General features: G+C 38.8%; 4 protein-coding genes across 5 annotated transcripts; 1 reads left to right on the forward strand and 3 right to left on the reverse strand.

Annotated features, from left to right (window-relative positions):
- Window positions 1–118: 118 nt before the first annotated feature.
- On the reverse strand, window positions 119–1,997 carry LOC9303519 (NAC domain-containing protein 73). The gene is made up of 3 exons (XM_002869451.2): window positions 1,450–1,997; window positions 1,181–1,370; window positions 119–965 (listed from the first exon to the last, which is right to left on the reverse strand). Exons 1-3 carry the CDS (start codon window positions 1,597–1,599, stop codon window positions 394–396), a joined length of 912 nt encoding a protein of 303 aa, XP_002869497.1. The 5' UTR covers window positions 1,600–1,997; the 3' UTR covers window positions 119–393.
- Window positions 1,998–3,240: 1,243 nt separating this feature from the next.
- On the reverse strand, window positions 3,241–6,816 carry LOC9305569 (receptor-like protein kinase 5). Its single transcript, XM_002869452.2, has 2 exons — window positions 4,017–6,816; window positions 3,241–3,942 (listed from the first exon to the last, which is right to left on the reverse strand). Exons 1-2 carry the CDS (start codon window positions 6,607–6,609, stop codon window positions 3,545–3,547), a joined length of 2,991 nt encoding a protein of 996 aa, XP_002869498.1. The 5' UTR covers window positions 6,610–6,816; the 3' UTR covers window positions 3,241–3,544.
- A 1,923-nt stretch (window positions 6,817–8,739) lies between these two features.
- On the forward strand, window positions 8,740–9,892 carry LOC9305570. Of its 2 annotated transcripts, XM_021016776.1 has the most exons (3): window positions 9,011–9,088; window positions 9,189–9,301; window positions 9,419–9,809. In XM_021016776.1, exons 1-3 carry the CDS (start codon window positions 9,011–9,013, stop codon window positions 9,723–9,725), a joined length of 498 nt encoding a protein of 165 aa, XP_020872435.1. In that variant the 3' UTR covers window positions 9,726–9,809. The 2 variants fall into 2 exon arrangements, with proteins under 2 accessions (XP_002867447.1, XP_020872435.1); XM_002867401.2 differs by having other exon boundaries at window positions 8,740–9,301; window positions 9,414–9,892.
- LOC9303520 (dnaJ homolog subfamily B member 13) lies at window positions 9,809–11,899 on the reverse strand. Its single transcript, XM_002869453.2, has 3 exons — window positions 11,459–11,899; window positions 10,514–10,947; window positions 9,809–10,392 (listed from the first exon to the last, which is right to left on the reverse strand). The coding sequence occupies exons 1-3, from the start codon at window positions 11,621–11,623 to the stop codon at window positions 9,957–9,959; spliced, it is 1,035 nt and encodes a 344-aa protein (XP_002869499.1). The 5' UTR covers window positions 11,624–11,899; the 3' UTR covers window positions 9,809–9,956.
- Between the last annotated feature and the right edge of the window lie 123 nt (window positions 11,900–12,022).

The raw sequence follows: 12,022 nt of genomic DNA on the forward strand, positions 1-12,022 counted from the left end.
TTTTTACCAGGGGGTCAAAACGCTTATTAAACCGTGGATGCTTTTAAAAATTAGAGTTTTGTTGGCGATTGTTTTGCACTTATTTAAATATCGTGTTATATAGTCCACCATAAATCTCTGCCGACAATATATCAAAATGAATTCATGTACCAATCAAGGGAGATCTTTGAACATATTTTCATGGTCAGTCCAAGGAATTTAAATTGTACAAAGCAGTAAAATCAAAAGGAAAAAAGAATTAAGACTAAAAAACAAGTTACGTATATAAGATTGCACGGTAAATTTAAATTATTTTCAACGTATATATGTAATGTGTAGTAAAATCAAAGATAATGTTTAGATTATATACCTTTTGTTTTATTTTATGATCGTTGATATAAAATGGTTTTGCCTTCAAGGGATAAAAGGTTGAGAGTCATGAACCAAATGGTTCTGTATCCCGGTCTGATTAAACGAGATAAGAGCCGGAATATTGTGATAATACTCACCGGCTCCGGCAGATCCTCCACCGCTGTTGCTCTTACCGTTGCCGTTGTTATGATGAAGATGGTAATGAAGGTGGCGGCCACCACCTCCACCGAGGCCGTGGAGGTAAGGTCGGTCCTTAGCCGTGGCTGCGGCAGAGCCACCGCATTGGCGTGGTTGAGTCTGGTAGAAGACTTTGGAGACGACGAGCTCGCCTTCTTTCTCTTCCTCGCTGGTGCCAAGATGATATTGATGCATTACCCAATTAGTCTTCTCGGGTTTTTTTTGTTTACCGTAGTTTGTGTAGAGCACTAGGATTTTCTTGTAGCCTCTCACTCTTCCTCCGGCGAGAACTGGCCGTGTTTTGCCGGTCTTATGCCACCGTGTCTCGCCACCGACATCAGAATCAGTGTGGACTTTACGTCGCTTTCTTGTTCCAGTCGTGTATGCCTTCGACGGTCGGTGGAAGAAATGACGGACCGTCCCGTCCTTGTTTACTCCTATATATATATATCAACGACTAATTAGCATTCATCAAACTTAATTAATTAATAAATTGGATTAGCTACATCTTCTTGACATTTATATCGTGCAAAATATGATTCAATTATTTTTTCCACGTATTTTTGTAGTTCTCAATATTCATTACTAGACGATCATATGAAGACGAAAAAAATATAATTATACTCTTGATGATTGAACAACATAGAATCACCTGGCAATTTCTCAGGATGGGTATAACAGATGCCGTTTTCACCATCGATGGTACGGATAAACTCATCGATGAGAGGATGAAGCTTTTTTGCGTCGTCTCTTATCTTCCCTTCAAGATGCTCCAAGACCTCTTGATCCGTCGGATCAAATTTCACTCCAGCAGGAAGTCCCGGCAAGTCATGGATCCCCGCCTACATTACATATTATATTCACATATCCAACATCATCTAAAAGTAGAAACTTGATATAGGTGGAGAGATAAAAAAGAACCTGTTCATGAAACTTGAAGTTATGGCCACAAGAAGGACAAGTTTTGTGACAAGAGACCGGAAGTGAGGCAACCGGGGACTCAGGCGCCGGAGGGGAGGGAATGATTCTTTCAACGGTCTGAACATCGCTACGGTCATTGCACCAAGTCATGTTGTTTTGTGTTCCTAAGTTTCTTCTTGTGCATATCTTTCTTCTCCTCTCTTCTCTTCTTTAATTCAGTGCTCACAACTTCATCAGAATAAACAAAGGCATGAGGGAGAAAGAGAAAGAGAGAAGGGGGAAAAGGGTTAAAGATAGCTAAAGCATATGTTTCATAAGAAGATCTCTTTGAGGTTATCTTGACAAAGAGGAAGGAATTAAATTCTTGTTCATCACTTTTTAAGTTGAGTTAATTGCCTTTTTTTGCACTTGATTTTAACTCTCTACTATCCATGAGAGAGAGAGAGAGAGAGAGAGGTGAGTTGAGATAATCCTAGTAGAAATAGTATTATTTAGACCTTATTTTTATAATGTGTACAAATTGTTATTTCAAGACTATGTAGAGAACATACATGTTAAGTAACAACGAGAGGGACAGGCACACCTACAACTTGAAAGTAAAGTCTAAAGATATTTTACTAATTTAATATATACTGCTAAATTATTTTCTTTTTCGTTTTTTACAAGTGTGCATGTACATATACATTTTTGAAGTAAAAACATATGAATTGAATAGACTTTAATTAGCTTATTCTTAAAAATACTAAATTTGTGATATTCTGAAGAATACAATAAAATTGGATTACCAGAAAGGAAAAAAAAAAAAAAATAGTTTGCTTGGGTTTTAAGTTTGGTTGGGCTCATGGCATGTATGGTGTGAGAGCGAAATAGACAAAGACTGGTCAAATAAAAATTATATGAAAGACAAAATCTTGTGAGGGAATACATGTGTGAGCTTCTTTTTTTTTTTTTTGACAATAACATTCTTAAGTTATGGAACAAAATACCTTTGTCTTGTAGTATTTATGTGTGCTGATCTCTATATATCCAATATATAATGCTGAGTAAAAATAACAAATTCTGGAATTAATCAATTAATATTGGTAATTTGGTGATAAAATGTATAGGATCTAAAAATGAATATGAGATGGAGTGAGTTTGGGGCAAGATGTTGCTGCTGGTCTGTGAGAGCTCAGACGTGATATGGTAGAACAGAAAAAACAAGAAAGAGAAGTTAAGGTCCAATGTCACCATAGAGTGCATGTAAAGATTTTATTACAGAAACTTATACTTATAATTTACACATCTTTTTCTTGTCTTAACGTCTCCATATACATTAATTTACTGAAATTATATATTGATATATTAGTGATATACGTTAGAAAACATTAAAATATTGGTTTTTAATTAGATAGATATTTCTTTTTATGTAGATAAAAAGAAAAAGAAAGTTTAAAAAGCTAGTCATTATTCTATTTCTTCACGTAGACTTCTCATGCATAACAAGGAACCTCGACCTTTATTTATTTTTTCTCTTTGTTAACTTTAAACACATGTTATTTACCTATCATATATAAAAAAAAAAAAAAAAACTAAACAAATGTTACACTTCTGTGTCCGTTGGAAAAATTTGTGGTTAGTTTGTTGTTTTCATAGGTGGATCGAAAGCGCAGCAAGGTGACATTCAAGAAATCTAACCATATTATACTGAGTAATCTTGTCGGTGCTAATTGGCTATTTAGAATATGCAATATATAATGGGATTAATATAAACATTTACCAGTAAGTTTTAATCATGAAAATTAAAAAAAAATAAAATAAAATATTGATCATCGCTCATCCAATGAACATCCGTTTTCAAGATTACACTGGTAATGAGTTCACAGTTCAGTTTAAATGAAGGTTGACTATTGGGTGGACCAACCACCAAATATTGCAAACATTGCATTAATTTAAAATTAATATCCAAACTATAACTTTATATTAGCATTAAGAGCAGTTACCTAATCAGAAAGCTCCACTTTTCTGTTTCTGATATCTTTCTTACAATTCACCTAGCATCATATCATCAAATTGCTATCCGGGCCCAACCCAATCTCAGCCCATATTTGAATGTTCAAACGCTGTTCAACTCTTCCGTGTAGTAAGGCGAGAGTTTCCCACCACTCCTGGAGCGTTTAGATATGTTTGGACTGCTACAAGAAACAGCACCAGAGACTTCTTGAAGCATGATCACAACTTTTCTCATGGAAGGTCGGTTTAGAGGGAGAGGACTGGTACAGAGTAGACCAATGTGAATGACTTTACTAATTTCTTCTTTGAACTTGAGATCGAGTTTGGGATCGATCACGGGTTCTAAACCACATTTGTCAAGTGTAGTGCACACCCATTTCGCCATATCTTTATCTCCGAGTTCTGGATCCGTTGGTTGATTCCCTGTAACCAGTTCCAAAAGCACCACACCGAAGCTGTAGATATCGCTCTTTTCATTCACCCGAAGCGTGTATACGTATTCTGCGAAATTCAAAACTGTTAATATCTCTAAAAAACTCAGAACATAAGATCAACAAAAATGCAGTTGGTTATACCTGGTGCAATGTAACCACAAGAACCGGCGATACCTGACATAGCTTCTGGAGTTTTGGAACCACTCATCTGACCGACTTTAGCGATCCCAAAGTCAGCAACTTTAGCCCCATAATCTCTATCTAGCAGTATGTTACTCGACTTCACATCGCGGTGCACAATTGGAGGAACACAATCATGGTGCAAGTACGATAGACCTTCGGCAGCGTCCAAAGCGATTCTCAACCGCTCTGGCCAACCCAACACCACCCTGCCTTTACTGTCGCCGTGCAACACATCAGCTAAGCTCCCATTAGGCATGTACTCGTATACCAACAACTTACAATCACCAGAGCTGCAACAACACCACAAACGCACAATACTCTTATGCCTAATCGTTCCCAACGTTTCGACCTCCGCAGCAAAAACATCTCTATTCAACGAATCACTGTATTCATCTCCTCCTTTAACAGTTTTATTGAGTTTCTTCACAGCTACAACTTCTCCGCCACTAAGCTCCGCTTTATAGACTTTACCTGAAGATCCAGATCCTATTACGTTCCGTTCATCGAGACAATCAGCTATCTCATGCTCACTGAAATGAAGCTTATGGAAGGATCTCCATTTAGACGCTGCCAAATTAGAGCTCTTCAAGGCTCTGAGTTTTCTGCACTTGGCAATGAACATAACGATCCCGACGACAAAAACCAAACCGGCGAGCAAGAATATCGTTAGGAGAATCCAAACATAACCAATGTTTTTAGACCGTGTGATCTTCCGACAAAGACCGTCGAGATCAACGCATAAACCGGGATTGCCGAGGAAGTCATGAGCGTAGATTTTATTCGCGTAGAGAGGAGGAATTTTACCGGAGAGGTGATTATACGAAAGATTTAAAACGTTTAGCTTCAGATTCTGTAACTCCAACGGAATTTCACCGGAGAATTGATTGTTGGAGAGGTCAAGGTAATTGAGAACAGGTAACATTCCGACTTCTCTAGGGATTTCACCGGAGAGATGATTATTAGCCAAATTGAGCTCATTTAGATTCTTCCAACCTCTGATTCCTTTAGGAATCTCGCCGGAGAGTTGATTCTTGCTGAGATCAAACCTGCTCAATTGCTTCAATTTCACCAAGCTACTAGGAATTTCACCGGTGAAATCATTCTCCGCTCCGGAAATCTCGATCAGTCCTTTAAGCGATCCGATTTCGTTGGGTATTGAACCTGAAAATTGATTCTTTGAGATTCGTAGGTTCGATAGATTCTTCGCACTGGAGATCGTCTTGTGAATACTTCCGGTGAATGAATTTTCAGAGAGTTCGAGCAGTGACAAGCGAGGCAATCCCCAGAACTCGTCAGGGATATGACCCGAAAGATTGTTGTTACTCAAACGGACCCGAGTCAAGCTCTTACACATTCCTAGATTATTCGAGATTTCTCCGGAGAACGAATTGTCTATAAGAATTAGATACTCTAGTTTCCCTTCACCGCAGAGATTCGCCGGTATTTCGCCGGAAAATCGGTTATACGATAGGTCCACGTATTGTAATGGCGAGTTAGCGCCGAGTTGACTCGGTAATGTTCCGGTGAGTCTGTTGTTGAAAAGCTTGAGTTCTGACAAGGTTTTGGAGCGAGTTATACTCTCTGGCAAGGGACCTTCGAGCATGTTCTCGAAGAGATTGAGTGACTCGAGGTTTAACAGATTTAAGCCGTCGGGTATCTTTCCTCTCAGCTTATTCATCGACGCGTCGAATCTTTTTAGCGTCGTCATGTTACCCATAGCTTCCGGTAACTCGCCTGAGAACGAGTTGTTGAATAGTTCGATTTGCTCGACGGTCTTTAGCTGTGTGATCCAACTCGGGATAGATCCTGTGAGTCGGTTAAATGTCAAATCCAAGTTAACCAAACGAGTTAATCCGGACAGAGCTGAAGGTACCGGACCAACGAGGTTGCAGCCGGCGAGCCAGAGAACTTGGAGCTCTGTGAGATTTCCGAGTTGGCTCGGGATTTGACTCGGAGAAAACAAATTGTAAGCGAGTTTGAGTTCTTTAAGAGTCGTGACGTTACCGAGAGAGGCGGGAATTGTACCGGAGAGGAAGTTACCGGCGAGGTTTAAAGTCTCAAGCTTTTGGAACTCTCCGAAGCTCGCCGGAATTGTGTCTGATAAGTTGTTACCGGAGAGTTCGAGGAACTTGAGGTTCGGAAGATTGAAAGGAAGTGACTTTGGGATGGATCCAACCAAAAGATTCTCCGATAAATTAAGACTGATGAGATTCCGACACGTGTTGAAGTCGTCACCGGAGAGAGAACCATTGATGGAGTTGTTATATAGAGAGAGGAAGTGGAGAGAAGGAAGGTTGCAGAGGATGGAGGGGAAAGGTCCGACGAGCATGAAGCTTGAGAGATCGACGGAGACAACGGTTGACGTGTCGTCGCAGCTCACGCCTCGCCACGTGCATGGAGTGACGTCGTCGTTGTCGGGCCATGAAGATAGGGACTGGGCCGGGTCGGAGAAGCTCAGTTTGGCTTGCCGGAGAATGGTGGCATCTTGGTTTAAAGATAGACTTGGATACGTAGAAGAGAGACATAGTAGGAGAATAAGACAATAAAACATTTTTTTGGAAAGAGAATCGTTATTCTTCTTTCATGCTTTGGATTTGTGAATAAAACGAAATTATGGATTGGTAATTATAAGGACTTGTGTAGAAGCAAAAAGAGAAACGAACACTGTGACAAGACATGGGTGAAACATGTTTTTCAAGATTGGAAGAATTAGGAGGCAAATTATATACATCCATGTGAATTCTATTACAGAGAAAAGTACTATACATATAAATCATCCCCAAAATTTATAAAGTGATTAAAAAAAAATGCGGATTTTGAATGGTTACATAGGGTAATTTTATCAATTTTTTTTTTGATAAATGAATAAGAACATGTAATTGTTCATTTGAAAAGAAATACAATGGTCACTCTCCAAGTCAACTGAAATGCTATGATGGTCAAAATGATGGAGACAAATGGGCCATGTGATGCTAGATTTATGTTGACTTTTCTAGTGTGCATATAATGTTATGTTAACATTAAAGCTTCTGGATTTAATGTTATGAATGCAAAACTTTATGTGTGTGTATAGTGGTGAGGAAATGTCCTATCGATCTATAACATTTGTTAAACCGAAAACCTAAACACCTCTGATCCCAACCCTAGATTGACTAAGATAATTTGATGGACAATCTTTTAAATGGAACTATAGAATATAGTTTTATGCTTCCAAGTTCAATAGCTTCATGCGCGTTTGTGAAGCCACGTGTGTACGTAGACAAGGTCAAATCTGGTTGGTCGGAGAAACATGATCTAACAGTAGATTTTGTTAGATTACTGTCATTTCGATGGGAAAAGCAACAGTCACTTTGATTTGGAAAAGCAACGAGATTTAAGGGGGGAAATGGAGAAAATGATAGATCATGTCTTTAATCTGTGATCGAATATCACGAGTTTGCGATGGTACAACGTACTATGCACAATGATGTCACATTAATCCAATAATGTTTTAAGTCTTTGGTTCTCTAACGAAAATGACCTTTCTTCCTAGTTTGCATTCTCTTTACGTCTCCCCAAGCACGCTGCCTTTTAATTGTTTTGGACTTTTGCTCACATAATAACGAGATTCTCTTAAATTCTGCTACTTTGGATATCAATTGTTAACTATTTTGTACAATATACGGAAAAATAAAGTAAAACAAAGGTTTATTTCGTTTTAAAAGTTCCTGTTTCATATGGCTTACATGTATTGTATGTAAAAATTAAGTTCTCGTTTATTTATTCTTAATTTCTTATTAACACACAAGTGAATTGCAGGTCCACTTCACAACCGATAACCTCTTTTAGCCGAAGAATAAATTCGTGCAAAGACCAATTTAATGTACAATTCTTTATGGTCCATACGTTAGACAGATTAGAATTAAGCCACGTCTTCCCTTTTCCAGCGGGCTTCGACTTAATCTTTATTTTCATATTTGGGCTTTGCATAAACATCAAAAATTTAAGGACCATTGTTCGTGTTAATTTTTATAACAAAGTTTTTCACATCAGTTTTATAAAAGTAACTTTGATAATTACATATCTATATAGTTCATACTTAGGAATAGGCCTGGGCGTTCGGATATTCGGGTCGGGTTCGAGTCGGGTTTTTCGGGTTCGGGTTTTTTAGGTTTAGAAAACTAAAACCCTTTCGGGTATTTTAAAACTTCGGGTTCGGGTCGGGTTCGGATCGGGTATTTCGGGTTCGGATTCGGGTTTACCCGAAGTATCCAAATATTAGAAATTTTGTATCCGATTCTATGCAAAGTATTGAAAAATACTCAAAAAAATCTATAAAACCCAAGTATTTTAACCCATATCTAACCCAAAGTAGTTAAAACACCCTAAAATATCTTAACATCCGAATAATTTAGGCACTTAAGTTATTACAAATATAAATATTACTAATATATTATAACTATGTACTTATATTTTGGGTATGTTCGGGTACTTGTTCGGGTTCGAGTTCGGGTCGGGTTCGGTTCGGGTTTTCGGGTTGTGAAATTTAGAACCCGTTCGGGTATTTTAAAACTTCGGGTTCGGGTTCGGATCGGATTTTTCGGGTCGGGTTCGGTTCGGTTCTTCGGGTTCGGGTATTATGCCCAGGCCTACTTAGGAAACGGTAACAGAGTTCTAGTTAAATCCTTTCTGTTACAAAACTCCTATTTCTTGTTTCGTTACTCAAATATATTATTTGGTTTTTACGTTTCTTATTGCTAATCCTGACCTGCAACAGAAACATAAAAATGGAAGAACAGAATATCAACCTTGAAACCTGAACAAACAACTCAACAGAAGCAGACACCAAAAAAGAAAGAATTCGAAACCCATAAAATCTTGTGCAATTCTTTCAAATCAGAATAACTATAGAGGAAAGAAGAGACATATATAATCATTCGAATTTGCAGAGTGATTAACTAACAAAAATAGTTATGGAGGAGACGAAGCAGTCATTGATAGCATCGTTGCCGGCGGCACCAAGAAAACCAAAGTCGAAAGTAGAGAGAGTTGTGAGGAAAACATTCAAAGGAACAGCTCATCTATCAAATCTGCTCCCGACCGGTTCGGTAATGAGTTTTCAAATAATGTGTCCGGTCCTAACCCATCAAGGTCAGTGTCCCACCATCACCAGTCGATGGCTCACCTGCTTCCTCGTCTCCCTATGCGCCATCTCTTGCTTCCTCTTCTCCTTTACCGACTCCATCAGAGACCCAAACGGCAAGGTATATACACATCTGACATCTGTGTCACATTTTCGGCTGTTTTGTACCATTCATAGAGTTTTTGTTCAAGTTGTCCAAATTGTTGAAACAAGCACCAAACTTAATGTTGCAGGTTAGGTACGGATTGGCAACGTGGAGTGGGCTATGTGTGATAGATGGATCGATTACTCTAACGGAGGAGGAGAGGGAAAAGTATAAGCTCAAGATTCTTGATTTTGTGCACGCAATCATGTCAATGCTCGTCTTCTTCGCAGTCTCCATGTTTGATCAGAACGTAACCCGTTGTTTATTTCCTGTTCCTTCCGAGGAAACCAAGGAGATTCTTACCAGTTTACCTTTTATCATCGGCATCATTTGTGGTGCCTTCTTCCTCGCATTCCCCACACGCCGTCATGGCATCGGATCTCCCCTTACCAAAGAATAGTTTCATACTCTAGACATGAAAATGCAGAAACTTTTGTAAAACAAAAGATTTGTGATCTTCAATTTTTGTTTATGGAAGACATGTACCAAATCTTGAAATAACTATTCTTTAAAAAGAAGACTTGTTTAACAACACGAAATTAATGAAGAGGGAGAGAATTCCCTATATAAATCGTATATTACCAAATTTAACCCAATCTCCACACATCATAAGACAGAGAAGCTTTAATCATCACCCAATAAGCTTCTTAAACCCAGCTTTCTGTTCCGCAGTTAATCTCGCTGGAAACTTGATATTGAACTTGATCCTTAAGTTCCCTTTCTTTGTCTGATCTTTCTGAAGTGGCATTCCCTCTTTAGGAACCACCTCTTCATACTCTGGATGGATCACATTTGTGATTGGGATTGTAAGTGTACGACCATCAAGGGTCGTTATGTTTGCGGTGTAGCCTGTTAAGGCATCAGCTAGTGAGACTTTCTGTGTGACAATCAGGTCGTTGCCCTCGCGGGTAAACACTGGATGGGGTTTCTCGTCAATGATGAAGACTAGATCTGCTGGAATCACACCTGGATGCTCATTGCCTTTCTCTGGGAATGTGATCTTTGTGCCTTTCTTCCACCCGGGTTTCACTCCAATCGTTAGAATCTCTTCCACTTGCATTGCCTTGCTACATTTAGCAGAAGAAAAACGAAGAAGACAGATATTAACTATTGTTAAGACAACAACTAGGGCCAGCTCAAATCAAACAGGGAACTTGATCGGAATGGTATCTGAGTTTGATCACTTACCCGCTGACATCTACAATCTCCCTGGAGATCTTCATCTTCTTGGTAGTTCCTTTGTAGAGATCTTCAAGGCTACAAGGCAACTTGTTCTCGATAGGAGCCACTTTCCTAGCTGCACCGTGATGATGATGATGGTGATGATGATGCATAGCTCCTCCACCACCTGCTCCTTCACCAAAAGAGGCATACATATCATCACCAAACATGCGGCTAGCGAATCTCTGCCCTCCACCACCACCACCAAACGGGGTCGAGAACCCGAAAAACTCAGCGAATATATCATCCGCACTTCTCGGGTTGAATCTGAAAGATGAAGGTCCATCTCCTGTTGAGAAGTATGAGGCTCCACCACCAGCATTGGGAGGTGGCACATTCCCTTTTAACCCTTCCTCACCGTATTGATCATATACCGCTCTCTTTTGAGGATCGCTAAGAACCTAATCAACTCACAACAAAGAACAACATTAGCCCCATAAAAGCCTGAGTCAAATTAAACAATCTTAGTATGTTCCTCATAATCCTAAGCTACACAGACTTGCAATAACTGATAAGTATATAGAGTGCCTAAGAGGTTCTCAATAATCAATCACAGAGTAAAAGACAAAGGATAAAGCATGAGTCAGAGGAAGCACAAAATTAAGAGCTTTGAGGATAATCTAGCTTAGCTCAAAAATAAAGCAATCATCTTTTACTTGATACTATGATTCGAATTACTGAGGAACACGAAATCTGGAAAACCCACGATCCAACACAACATCAAATCGTGAAATCCGACTAATATCCAAAATCAGAAACAAGTTCGTGACCGCCGACAGTATTAAGGGAAAGAAAAACGCTCACTAGCAATCAAAATCAAAACTTTGGGACGATTTTCATCAATAAAGCAATGATAATTTGAATTGAGAAGCAGTGGAGTAATTGGAATCAAACACAAAAAGGAAAACATACATCGTAGGCTTCAGAGATCTGCTTGAACTTAGCCTCAGCGTCTTTTTTGTTGTTAGGGTTCTTGTCGGGATGCCATTTCATAGCGAGTTTTCTATAAGCTTTCTTAAGGTCATCGTCGTTAGCGCTTCTATCAACCTGTAAAACCTTGTAATAATCCACTCCCATCTCACCTTCTTCTTCTTCTCTCTTACGTTTCTTCACTTTTCCTGAATCCGATTAAACAAAAAAAGAAATTGGTAATTTCTGGATTTCTTCTTCGTTCTCTGGTCTCTTCTGCTTTGGCTTAGTAAAGAACCTCGTGGAAGGTTCGAGAAAACACGATCTTTGTTTGTCTCCGTTGACGGTGTTTTAATCACAGCTTTGCCCTCTTGCCTCTTCCCTTCTCCATTTGTTTCCTTTTTTCTTCTTTTATTATCGCTCAAGTAATTGAGATTCTCCATTTAGATAACAAAAAATTTATTAAAAAAAAAACAATTAAATGTCATTTCCTCTTTTATTATGTGAAGGTATAATGTTTGAGTTAGACAAATATTACTAAATTTATCTTTAAAAAGCATGTAGACT

Source organism: Arabidopsis lyrata, assembly GCF_000004255.2.
Source record: "Arabidopsis lyrata subsp. lyrata unplaced genomic scaffold ARALYscaffold_7, whole genome shotgun sequence".
NCBI classification, from domain to species: Eukaryota; Viridiplantae; Streptophyta; class Magnoliopsida; order Brassicales; family Brassicaceae; genus Arabidopsis; species Arabidopsis lyrata.

Excerpts from the sequence above, each read along its gene's own strand:
- LOC9303519 (XM_002869451.2), bottom strand. The coding sequence starts at position 1,599 with ATGACTTGGTGCAATGACCGTAGCGATGTTCAGACCGTTGAAAGAATC. Across the intron at positions 1,371-1,449 it reads ACTTCAAGTTTCATGAACAG|GCGGGGATCCATGACTTGCC; the intron begins GTTCTTTTTTAT and ends TATGTAATGTAG. Across the intron at positions 966-1,180 it reads CCATCCTGAGAAATTGCCAG|GAGTAAACAAGGACGGGACG; the intron begins GTGATTCTATGT and ends ATATATATATAG.
- LOC9305569 (XM_002869452.2), bottom strand. The coding sequence starts at position 6,609 with ATGTTTTATTGTCTTATTCTCCTACTATGTCTCTCTTCTACGTATCCA. Across the intron at positions 3,943-4,016 it reads TTGTGGTTACATTGCACCAG|AATACGTATACACGCTTCGG; the intron begins GTATAACCAACT and ends TGAATTTCGCAG.
- LOC9305570 (XM_002867401.2), top strand. The coding sequence starts at position 9,011 with ATGGAGGAGACGAAGCAGTCATTGATAGCATCGTTGCCGGCGGCACCA. Across the intron at positions 9,302-9,413 it reads TCAGAGACCCAAACGGCAAG|GTTAGGTACGGATTGGCAAC; the intron begins GTATATACACAT and ends TTAATGTTGCAG.
- LOC9303520 (XM_002869453.2), bottom strand. The coding sequence starts at position 11,623 with ATGGGAGTGGATTATTACAAGGTTTTACAGGTTGATAGAAGCGCTAAC. Across the intron at positions 10,948-11,458 it reads AGATCTCTGAAGCCTACGAT|GTTCTTAGCGATCCTCAAAA; the intron begins GTATGTTTTCCT and ends TGAGTTGATTAG. Across the intron at positions 10,393-10,513 it reads GAGATTGTAGATGTCAGCGG|CAAGGCAATGCAAGTGGAAG; the intron begins GTAAGTGATCAA and ends TGCTAAATGTAG.